Source organism: Orycteropus afer, unplaced genomic scaffold, assembly GCF_000298275.1.
Source record: "Orycteropus afer afer isolate SDZICR_OR568_19922 unplaced genomic scaffold, OryAfe1.0 scaffold00059, whole genome shotgun sequence".
NCBI lineage: Eukaryota > Metazoa > Chordata > Mammalia > Tubulidentata > Orycteropodidae > Orycteropus > Orycteropus afer.
The window spans coordinates 1,743,897-1,756,112 of NW_006921646.1; the positions used below are offsets into that span (position 1 = coordinate 1,743,897).

The following is a 12,216-nucleotide window of genomic DNA, read 5'->3' on the forward strand; positions in this document are numbered from 1 at the left end:
CAGACCCCATTAATGCCTTGTCAGGGAGCAAGGAGAGGGGTTAGGGTCACCAAGGTGCCCTTTGAAATGGACACCTGCCAGCTCAGGCCCCTCAGGCCTCATCCTCTCCTTCCTGAGGCTCCAGCTCCTGACCTCCCTCCCCAAAGTTCAATCTTTTTGCCTCTGTAAATGGCTTTTAAGTTTCTCACCCAGCCTCTCATTTCTTTCAGTTTAATTATTGAGGAGTCCTCTTGTCGCCAGCCTGGAACATTAACGCTGTTAAAAGGGACCCAGGGAACACAGACCACAGCTGTTGTCTCCCTCTGGCTCTTTCCTCATCTCCCCTCACCTTCCACCCTTCCCATCCCTTTCCTTATAGGCGCCTCTCCTTCCCTCCTTTCTTCCCCATGGATCCTTCTCACTTCCCCCCTCCCCAGTCCTGCCTCCCTGCTTTAGGTACAGCTTGGAGGACTTCTGACCCCCTGCCCCAGCCCACTCCATCCCTCTGGTCTGAGGAGGCGCAGACAACACTGAGGCTATGGCCAAGTTTTAGTATTTGTCCAAGTAAGCAGAAGATGAGGACCACCTGTGAGCCCCTGGGCTGTTAAGGCACTTGGACCCAGCACTGCCTATCCCCCAAACTACCCAATCCTGGGAGAGGTATAGCACAGAAGTCACATCCATCCCTCTGGTCTGGGGCACTAAGCACCTCACCCCAAAGTAAAAAACCAAACTTACTGCCATCCAGTCGACTCATAGCCAGGCGGTATCTCTATGAAAGTAGATTGCCCAGTCGTTCTTCCAGGGAGTGGCTGGTAAGTTTGAACCGCCAGCCTTCTGGTTAGCAGTCAAATGCCTGAGGCACTATGCCACCAGAACCCCAAAGTATATATGCTTCTAAGAACATGCTTTAAGGTCCAAGGCTGACAGTGACCATCTTTGGAACATTTGCTGTGTGCCAACGGAAGGGTCCTTCTCAGCCCCTGTGATCCTCTCCACCTCCCTCTGAAGTGGGCATTACTTTCCTCTGGGAGATGCGGGTGTGGACCATGACTGATGTCATAGACCCAAGGTTTTATAGCTTTGGTGGCACAGTGCCTAAAGCATTTGACTACCAACCAGGGGGTTATTGGTTCAAACCCATCAACTGCTCAGTGGAAGGAGGCAATCTACTTCCATAAAGATTTACTGCCTTGGAAACCCAATGGGGATTGCTGAGTCAGAATTGACTGACTCGATGGCAGTGGGTTTTGGTTTTATCTTTCTATAATACCCAGAATCATAAAAGGTGTCATAAAAAGCTCAGAGAAGGAGAAGGCAGCCGTCCACCAGTGGTCTCGCCTTTTTGAGTGTTGGGGAGCTGTGTCCCATGCTGACAGGATAACGAGGAGTCACAGGCTTGTTCCCACTGCTGGCCAGCCCCGGCTGCCTTGCCTCCCAGGACCGGGCCAAACAAGCAGAAGTGATGACTCAGCTGTCTCCAGCCAAGACTTGGCCTTGACTCAGGCGGTCAGAGCCCCAGGTTCCCCTGCTCCTCTTCCCCTCTGAGTTGCCACTCCTCACCACAAATGGAGCTGGATGGGAGGACTGGGCCAGTTTACTCCTTCCCAAACTGTCCCCTCCAGGGAACCCTGACAGATGACCAGAAGCAAACACAGGCCTCAGGGATTGTTCAAATTGTTCACTGCGAGGGAGAAATTTCCTTCAGGTCTTCCACTTCATCCTTCATAACGCATCCATTTGTCTTAAAATTAAAATAGTGTTTTTATCCAGGTCATCAGGTAAAACCAATGCTCCAGCAAGAAGCCCTTTATGTGAGAACCACATGGCACGTGCACTCCACAGACTGGGAAGCCCAAGACCAGCCCAGACACTGTAATAGGATCATTCTAGCCTTCCTGCCCCCCACCTCAGCCCAGCTTCCTCTCCTTCCATCACCACCTCCCCAACCCTCCCACCACAAAACTTGAATAAACCTCCTTCTCCATTCCTCCCCCTTCCACCTCAGCCCCAAATACAGACTCATCTTGGGAGTTAGGCTTATAGATTCCAGAAAGGGCCTAGGTGACGGGGACCCTGCCTCAGCTCTTCCTACTCTGCACAGAGCCAAACAGCCTCTCTCAATCCACCCCATAACTCAGGAGACTTTGAGGGGAGAGGGCTGCTCCAGAGGCTGAGAAATGACACCAGGGCAGGTGAGAAGGAAGCTCAGAAGCTTCCTTGATGCATCCCTTCTTCTCTCTCTCTCCCCCTCTCTCTTTCCCTCTCTCTCTCTCTCTTCCTCTCTCTCTCTCTCTCTCTCTCCTCTCTCCAACTCTTTCTCTCTGTGTGTCTCTCTCTCCCCCCTCCCTCTCTCTCTCCTTCTCTGTCTTCCTCTCTCTCTCTCTCTCTCTCTCTCTCTCTCACACACACACACACACACACACACACAGAGCAAACAAGGCAGGCTCGAGAGAGGAGCGGGCACATAATTATTGGTAAAATGCTTGTAATGTTTTTCTCTCTACCCAGTAGCTTTCAGTTGTTTTAGCAGCTTAGCAAAGCACTTGGCTCCAATTGAATTGCAAATCAGCAGCTCTTGCCCCAGGAAGAGAGGAAGGGAGGCGGCAAGGAGGGGGCAGGGAAGGATTCCAGAAGGGAAGGGAGAAAGGTATGCAGGAAGGAGAGCAGAAGGGAGGAAATAAGAGAGGGAGGCTTGGGCTCAGTCACCAGAAACAGGACTGCCTGCTCCCTCCAGGCCTGTTTTCCCATCCTCATCTCCATTCCCTGCAGGTTTAGGAGCCCTACACACTCCGCCTGAAAAAAAATCAGGACACATCTTCTAACCATAATTTTAGGGTAACGCGGGAAAGCCACGTGGAGCTTCCTCAAGCACCCAAAAGAAAAATATATCTTTCTTGGGAATTGCAATTACTTGAAAACAATGTCAAAACAAAAGTCTTTCTTTTTCTCCCTGGCAATCTCCAACGTCCACATGCCCATTCTCTCTCTGTCTACCTTTTGATACATCTGTTTGCCTGTCTCCTCCCTTCTGTTCTCCAGCACTTCCCTGTCTCTCAGCCAGATTCAGAATTCCCAGGAGAAGGACAGAATTGGTCACAGAGCTCCTGGTGGCAACAGGTGCTGTTTCAGCACCATGGTCAGCAGTACCGAGCTACCCTGCACTGCCCCCCACACATATCTTCACTCTGCTGTGCCCACGCTCTAACCAGGGGACCATCCCAAATTCTCAAACGCTTCCTCCAGAGAAAAACTCACTGCCTGGAGTCTGGAAGAGAAGAGGAGGAAGGAGCTGTCTAGGCCTGATGGTGGAAGAACACACATGAAGCCAATTGGCCAGGCACTAACCTTGAAGAGGCGAAGGATGTTGGCCACCATGATGGAGACTGAGCTCCCTGAAGCACCGATGACCCCCACCACACGCTCCGGCTTGGTGATGATGGGTGGGCCGCCACTGCCACAGCGGACCTCTGTGCCATCCTTCTCGATGAGCGCCTGCACGAAGGTCAGTGACTGCTCCAGGGCATGGGTATCCCTGGAGCAGGTGTCCAGGATGCGGGCGCCCAGCGTGATGTTGGGCAGCAGGTCCGGGTCATTGTTGATGCGATCCAGAGCAAAGAGCATGGCCTCCAGGCGGTGAATGCCCTTTTCCTTCTTGAGCTCTCCGCAGGCCTTGCCCTCAGAGCCCCGGCCGTGCACGGGGAACAGGCCGCCCAGTGTGATGTCCCCATCTATGCGGATGGAGTTCATGTGGGGGTGGCCCTTGGGCTTCCCCAGGGATGAAGGCACCCAGGGGCCATAAAGGCTGAGGAGCAGGCAAAGGGGCAGCCGGGCCCACCACCAGCCGCGGCCTCTCTTTCCAGGCATCTCCAAAATGCCTAATGACCCATGAATGGCAGGCCCCACTCCTAGCCCTCACAGGCCCCTGGCTGCACAGCCTGGGTGGGCCTGGATAGCGTGGTCCCCACGAGTCTCTCCAGGGCAGCTTCAGCAGCAAGGTGGCTGAGGGCGGCCAACAAAGTAAACCATGCTGAGGTGCTCTCGCACTGCCTCCTCGTTGCAGGGCAATGCTCAGTTGTCTGCACAGTCCATGGCCACAGGCAGGGAGAGTGGCTGGGGTGGCAGCAAAGCTCTGGTCTTCGTCCCCAGGTTCTGCAGGCCAGCTCTTGGTGGATGACTGTGGAACGACACGTACTCCTAGCTTTCCATATCTTGGCATCAAGGAGAAAACAGCTCCAATCCTCTTCTCCTATCAACCTTAGAAGGGAGAGAGAGAGAGTATCAAACAGAAGCCCAAAGAAGACATTAGCTATTTTGATCTCTCATCAGGAGACTGAGAGGGGGAAATGCTTCAGGTTATCTCCAAAGACAGCACAAATCTCCTCAATTTGGTTTCACCTAGCTGCTGCTCAACTCTGGTTTAAATGGGAGCACTTAAGGCAGCAATTAGGTCACATCTAAAGTTTGAAGACTTCTTTAGGTCTATACCCACTGCCATCAGAAGCCCAATGGCATTAGAAAGGACACTCCCCAGGGAACAGTCTCAAAGTGGCTTGGGAGAAAGAGAGACCTTCATCAACACTCACCCACATGAAAGTGTAGTAAGAAACCCATGCCATTGGGCTCATCACTGAGGCACAGGGGTTATAAACCCATTTTAGAGATAAGGAAACAGAGGCCTTGAGCAAGAAAACATTTGCCCAAGTCACAAACACAGCCAGCAGCAGAATGCCAACTAGAACCCAGGTTTCCCAGGTCCCAGCCCTGGAACCAGAGATGCTTTGGCTCTCAGGGACTATGAGATGAGGAAGGCCAAAAAGGGCCCCTCAAAAAGAAATCAGTCTGAGAGGCTGTGGTTCCCAATATCAGGCCATGCTGGGGACTGATCACTCTAAAAACCAAGGGAAGGCTAGGGAGAAGATGGTGCTGTTGAGGTTGGAGATTTTCTTCCCAGCTCAAGTGGTACTGGGTGGACCTTCCCCTTTCCCATTTCAACTTCAGCTGTCCAAATACGCCAGGCAGAAGGTACATCTAACGTCTCCTCAGTAAGGAGCAAGCTTCCTTGTCTCCTGCTAGTCTTCCCTCTCTCCCTCTCCTCTTTCTGACTTTCTTTCTCTCTCAGTTTCTAGCTTGCTTTTTCTCTCCCCCTGCACTTCCTCCCTCTGAGAGTGGGGCTCTCGGGTTACAGCCTGAGCTACCACACATTATCATGATCATAGTCATTATTATTGTGATTGTGATTAAATATTTATCTGCAAGGGTAGAGGAGAGAACACCAGCTCTTCCTCATTCTCACTGCTAATTTGGGCTAATTTCCCCTGGGGGTTCCTTCCCTCCCCCTGGCCTCTCTGCTCAAAGCCAGCGGCCTTCCTCCCCTCAATTTGGGAGGCCACAGGGAGAAGGGCTGGAGGCTGAGTCAGGGCTTGGCTGGAGGGCCCATTCCAAGGCTACCTTCCCTAGGGATTTGAAAGCTGCAAGCCATTTGCCCCTTCTATGCCTCAGTTTCCCCAGCCAGTTGAAATAGGGGTTTGAGTTAGGATTTGGTTAGACCTGGTGCCTCCATCAAAGCCAAGTGGGGGTCTCAGAGCCTCCCCTTCATCACCTTTAATTCTCCCAACAGAGGTTCTAACTGCTATTGGAGCCCCTGGTCCCTCCTCCTCAAGGAAGAGGAAAAGATTCAGCCCTCAGGAGTCCAGCCTCAGCTCCTGGGCTACATCTTATTCATCTCATCAAAACGCTTCCTTAGCCCCTCAGAGACCAAAAACATGGCTACTAGTTCTCCTTAGCCCCATTCTGCAGTAGCTCAGAGATGGCACATAACTCTTCCAAAGTCACACAGCAAGTCAAGATGGGTCCAAGTAAGCCAGGCACCAGTCACACTGAGGTAATCCCAAAGGGGGCCTATAAGGAAACTTTCTGTAGAAGGAGGTCATACCACCACCCTCACCTCTGAAGCTAGGAGCCAGTGCTTTGGGGAAGGCTTTAAGAGCTGTTAAAATACAAGGTGTAGGGGAAACTGCCTTCATCTGTGTGGAACTGTCATCATATCATCCTGTGAATGAGTTTATCAGATCTTTCCAAGAAAGTGCTGTAAACAATTAACCCATTCAATTGCTAACCAAAAGGTTGGAGGCTTGAGTCCACCCACAGAGAGCCCAGAAGAAAGGCCTCACAATCTACTTCCGGAAAATCAGCCATTGGAAACTCTGTGGAGCACAGTCCTACCCTGACACACATAGGGTCGTCCTGAGTCTGAATCAGCCTGATGGCAACTAGCTTTGGGCTTCCCTGTCCCCCAGCCCCACCCCATATGGCTGTGGGAAGAGATGACCAGGGGCACAAGGTCCCGATGCCAGTACCAGACAAGACAGAAAAGAGAAACTGAAGAAGCCATAGACTAATCTCACAGCCCCGTCATGGCCTTGCTGAAGGTGAGGCAGGCACACTTCCTCCCTAGCCCTCAGTTTCAGAATCTGTCAAATGGACTTGTTGTTGTTGTTATGTGCCGTCGAGTCGGATGGATAGGCAGAAGTAAAATCCAGTCTAGGGGCCTTCAGGGGCATTTGGAAATGCTTAAAGACATTTTTATTTGCCACAAGATGGGGGAGCCACCTACTAGCCTGTGTCTAGGGAGGGGTCAGGAATGCTAAACAGCCTGCCCATCAAAACGCTGTCCTGTCCAAATGCCAATAGTGCCTAGTCCATGAAGAAATAACAGCAAGTAACAATATATTATTATCTGCTTGTTCTAAGTGCTCTCCTTACATTTTCTCATGGACTCCTCACTTCCCTATGAGGTAGGTGGTATTTTCATCCTGAGCTCCAAGATGAGGAAGCTGAGGCACTGAGCAAGTGAATGATATATTGCCCGGGGCTTGCAGCTTGTACGGCTGCCTGGGCCTCTGATCTCTCCAGAATCAGACCAGAGGGTCTCTCAGGCCCTGCCCAGTTCTAACATCCTGTGAATTCCTGATTGGTTTCCATAAATTTCAAAGGGAGGGATTTCTGGCATCAAGACAGGCTGTGTGCACCCAAGGATACAGCAGTGGAGATACAGGCCAGGAGTCCTGTGCCCAGCAGCTTCCAACAGTCCAGTTCTGCTCAGCTTCCAGATCCTTCACGGGCACTCCACACTGGCTTCTCCTTCAGGCCTGACACGTCTGGGCTGAGAACGTGAGTGCATGTACAAACACACACACACACACATACACAAGGAAGGATAGAGGCTACATAGAGAAAGCCTCATGAAGGAGAAACCTGAAGGATTAGAATGGAGAGGCCAAGGACCCAGCCTTGATCAAGCTAGTCAGATCCCACCTGAAGCCCAGCTCCTGGCCACAGGGGTCCCACCCCATCCCTTAGTCCTACCAGGCCTGCCTTTTCTGAGCTTCTCCAAAGAGCTGGGCACACTGCCGCCTCTTTTAGCTTCCCCTCCTTCCTTTGATCGTGTAACAGGAATAAGGGGGAAAGTAAAAATACCCAGAGAATGAAAGAAGCCTCTAGGAGCAGAGCTGGGAGTGGGTTGGGAACAAGAGCCAGGGTCTATCTATCTTCCCTTCCTCCCACCAGGCCTGCCTCCCTCTGCAAGGGTAGGAAGGGGCTGGTGAGGGAGGGGACAGAGGCTGGGGTACCCTCCTCAAAGTTCCTTCGCGAGCCCTGGACCCCCCACCAAATTCCAAAATAGCCAGGAAAGCTCAAACCTAGAACCAACCAAAAAAAAAAAACCTCACTGCCCTCGAGTTGTTTTCGACTCATAGTGACCCCTCCTTGGGTTTCTGAGGTATCTCTACAGAAGTAGATTGCCCAGTCTTCCTTCTGAGGAGTGGCTGGTGGGTTCGAACTGCCAGCCTTCTGGTTAGCAGTCAAATGCCTTAGGCACTACACCACTAGAGTTGCGGGGGAAGTGACAACATTCCAAAAGACTGAGGCTCTGGCCAGTGCCCACCAGCCCCAGCTGGCTCTCGGCTACCTTTTCTTCTCTCTCCCCCTCTTTCCCTTCTCCCTTTCCCTTCACTCTCTTCCTTTCTGGCTCCCTCTGCCTTCACTCTCTCTCTCCTGGTCCTGCTCCTCCTCTCCTCTGATTCCAGTCTTCCCTTCCCTCTCTGCCCCCTGCCTTGGATTCTATGGCTCAAGGGAGGACGGGACCAGGCAGGGAAGGATGAAGGCCACGAAGCAGTAGGCATAAGAAGTGGAAGGGAGAGGGTTCATCATCTGCACACAGCAATAGTTCACTGGTCAATAGATTTTTCCAGAACATTCTCTTCAGTGAGCAAGGCTGTGAGGAGAACTGGGGGTACAATTGAAAGAGCACCCTTTCCCCACCCAAGCCCAACCACTCTTGGGAAACTTGAGCTAAAGATTTTTGTTAGTGTCCTGATTGGAGGGGATCCCCCACCACTCTAGCCAAGGTCATCTCTGCTATCTGATCCATGAAGGCCTACGTGGAAAGACTCCCCAAATCTGCCTCAGTGACCCATTCCCAGTCTTAACAGTCAGGAATGCCCTGCTTTTCTCCTGTTCAACTTAAATTCCTCCCTCTGCAACCAGGGCAGAGCCAGAAAAAACCACAAACCACAAATCAACAACCAGATCCAAAGAAAACAACAAAGATTTACTAAACCCCAAAATATTTTTTACTGAGCTTCTTATTATTACCCCAAAACTAAGGAAACAAAAGAAAACCTAAACACCAAAATAGAGGGTAGAGTCAGGTGGGAGGCCCCTGTACTTTGCTCCCAGCTGTCAAGATCATAAGGAGAGCTGATGTTCTGTGGGTCAGTTCACGTAAGAGGGAGGCTGGGGGACTCTCGGGCTCCCAGCTCTTTGTCAGGCAAGACCCCAGGGTTCAGGAAGAGAGCCTGGCCCAGAGAGAGAGCGAGCCTGCCCAAGATTAGCCAGCAATCTGAGGCACAGGCGCCTAGGCCTGCCCCAGCTCCCCTGTCTCCTGCCTTCCAGTAGTCAGGCCTCTCACCCACTAGAGGGGGCCAATCCTCTCAGCTCACAACTTTTTCCATGACTCCCTCTAGCACGGATTTCTTCTCCATTCACCTTTGCCTCCAGTAGGCCCAGCCCTTTCCAGGTGCTCAAAAATGCTGGGAAAATTATGAATGATGTTTTCAATCTCTGAGCTGTTTAGAAGCCTCATCACCCACATCTCACATCTCCACAGAAGGAAAGGAGGAGCCGCAGCTCCACTCCCCCAAAGGGGAAGGTGAGGGAGAGCTTGAGGCCTCTCCTCATGCTTCCTACAAGAGGAAGCCAACCTTAGGAAGGCAGTAGACACAACCTACCGGAGCCTGTGTGGACATGAAGAGTTGGATTGCAGGCCCACCTCCATTGCCCCTTATTCCATGCCTGGGGGACCCCTCTGGCTGGGGAAAGGTGTGGTTTGCTGGATAGGCCCAGTCTCCTCCCAAATGAACAAAACCTAGACCCAGGGACCAGGTAACCAGAAGGCTTGTTCCACCCCAACAACACCAGTCCAAAAGCCCATAATTTGATCTCCACTTCCATGACTCCTTCACCACCTGTCAGTTTGTCATCCTGTGTGGTAGCTTGCATGTTGCTATGATACTATGCCACCGGTATTTCAAATACTAGCAGAGTCACTCATGGTGGACAGGTTTCAACAGTTTCCATACTAAGACAGTCTAGGAAGAAAGGCCTGATGATCATCTACTTAGACAATTAGCCAATAAATATTTTTATAGATGCAGAACAGAATTTCTTGTGGAAATTCTGGAATTTGAAATTGTGAAATTATGGAATCCAGATTTTCTGGAGCCCTGGAGGCTGGCTGAATGCCTGCAACTATTGCCCTAAGATACTTTTTAAACCTTAAACCAAAAATATCCCCTCAAATCATCTCAAAACCAACTATAATTTAGCTTCACTAGTAAGGAATGTCTGTCTTGAGCACTGAGCTCCTTTAAGAACTATCTATACGGGATCAAGCTGAGACAAAAGCAACTTGAAAGATTACATAGGAACCTTAGGGGACAGTGAGTTTGTGTTAACGAGGGAGGAACAACTCGGAAAAAGAGGGTGAGAAGGGATGCATAACTCAAAAAATGTAATCATTGTCACTGAATTGTACACATAGATATTGTTGCATTGGTGTATGTTCTGCTGTGTATATTCTCAACAAAAAATAAAATGTTTTTAAAAACTGTATGGATTGCAACAGAACACTGTTCTGTTTGCTTGCTTTGGGCGATGCATCAGGAGAGTTTGGTGAAGTAGAGGGAGACCCTCAGTGAGATGGATTGGCACAGTAACCACAACAACGGACTTGAACACGCTGGAGATCGTGAGGATAATGCAGACCAGGCAACGTTTCACTCTGTTACACATAAGGTCTCCATGAGTCAGAGTTGACTCGACAGCAGCTATATATCTATGACTCCCAGTCTATGGAGAAAGATGGATGACTAATTAGCTCCCTCAAATACCAGCCCCACAACCATCTCTCCACTTGGACCACAACTTGTGGGGATCACGCCATACTCATGTAGATAGTTGTCTCCCCAGCCTAGCACAGTGCCTGGCATCTAATGCTCCATCCATGTTTGCTGAATGAATAGAAGAGCATGTAAGTGAATGACTGAAATAATGTGATGTAAATGAATGACTGCTGGGCTGTTCCCAGTAATCCATTTCTGTATTAATAAAGCTCTTCTGCAGACAATTGTTTATTCCACAGGCATGATTCCAATGATGGAGTTTAGGACATAGTTTTAGGCAGGTAAAACAGGGATTAGGGGATGAGGAGACACCTTGGAAGCTTCAACCCACCCCAGGCTGGCAAGGGCTCCTTCCATGTAAAGAGTAGGCCTGTTTTCCAGCACTCACCCAAGACCACCACATTGTAAGAGCCAGGAGAACAGCATAGTGAGGATCTGGTCCCCAAGCCTTCCTCAGCAGCCTGGAAGTTGAGAAAACCCAGAACCCACTTTGCAAGTTATCCCTCCTCATTCTGGCAAAACAACAAGGACCTGTTTCAGAGGTGATTGGTTCTATGCAAGGTGTGGGTGCTGGAGAAATGTGAGGAAATAAAGAAAGAAAGGAGGGAGGGAAGAAGTATTTCAGTAGCTTAATGCCACTGGAAATTAATGAGAGGAAAACTTTAAATTGTTTGCCCGTCTTTTTCTACCCTATGGTTCCCTTCAGGTCCCTCCCTTGAAGCTCATCCTTCAAGAAGCATCTCAGATTCTTCCTCCTCCAGGAAGCCTTCCCTGCTTCTCTTTCCTCCAGAGTTAATCCCACAAAGCCTCAAGAGCCTTCTTGCATTGTTATTTGACACTGATAAGCCTCAGAGCATAGTAAGGGCTGCATGGACAACCTGCCTTCGGACAGCCCACCCTCATTTCTGTAACCACCTTGCCCAGTCAAAGATTCAAAACACAGGAAATGCTCAATAAATGACCAGACAAAGCCTATCCCCACCCAGAGCCTCCTCCACCAAGGCAGAGCCCAGGGCAAAGGGTCTGTAGCAGCATTCCTGGTCAATGGAGCCAGTTGCCCACCTGAGCCCAGGACTCAGACTTTGCAAAGATGAGCCACTGCTACCCTGGCACTGAATTCTTACAACACTCCCACTGTATGATCAGAGTACAATCCCTCCTGAGACAACCAGTCATTCAGCAAATGTGTGCTGAGCACCTACTGTGTGCAGGCCCTGCCTCAGGCACTGGGGGCACCACTGGGAGTGAACCAGACACAAGTACCTGCCCTGTGGAGCTGACATCCCAGTGGGGAGGATACAAACCCATTGCCATCAAGTCAATTCCAACTCATAGTACAGAGTAGAATTGCCCCATAGGGTTTCCCAAGCTGCAAATCTTCACAGAAGCAGAACACCATATCTTTCTCCCATAGAGCCACTGGTGGGTTTGAACTGCTGACCTTTCAGTTAGCAGCCGAGCACTTTAAACACTACTCCACCAAGGCTCCTCAGGAAGATACAGGAGAAGCAATACATACATGACCACATAGGTATGTAGTACTTCAGGAAGTCAAGGAGCTAGGAAGAAAAGTAAGAGAAGGGTTAGGGACTAATCCAGAGGAGCTCTTTAAAAAAAGATAGTCAGGGAAGGCTTAGGTGATATTTAAGCAGATTAAAAAGGTAAAGGTATGATTTATGGGAATATCTGGGAGAAGAGCATCCCAGGCAGAGGGCACAGCAAGCGCAAAAGGCCCACAGCAAGTGCAAAGGTCCTAAGGTGGGCATGTATTCAA

General features: G+C 50.4%; 1 protein-coding gene across 1 annotated transcript in view; it reads right to left on the reverse strand.

The window, feature by feature from the left end:
• Positions 1-3,846, reverse strand: part of GRM4 (glutamate metabotropic receptor 4) — a 141,791-nt gene extending 137,945 nt beyond the window's left edge. The window contains exon 1 of the mRNA XM_007939344.2: positions 3,328-3,846. Within this exon, the coding sequence (XP_007937535.1) occupies positions 3,328-3,846 (519 nt within the window). The remainder of the gene's footprint in view (positions 1-3,327) is intronic.
• Between the last annotated feature and the right edge of the window lie 8,370 nt (positions 3,847-12,216).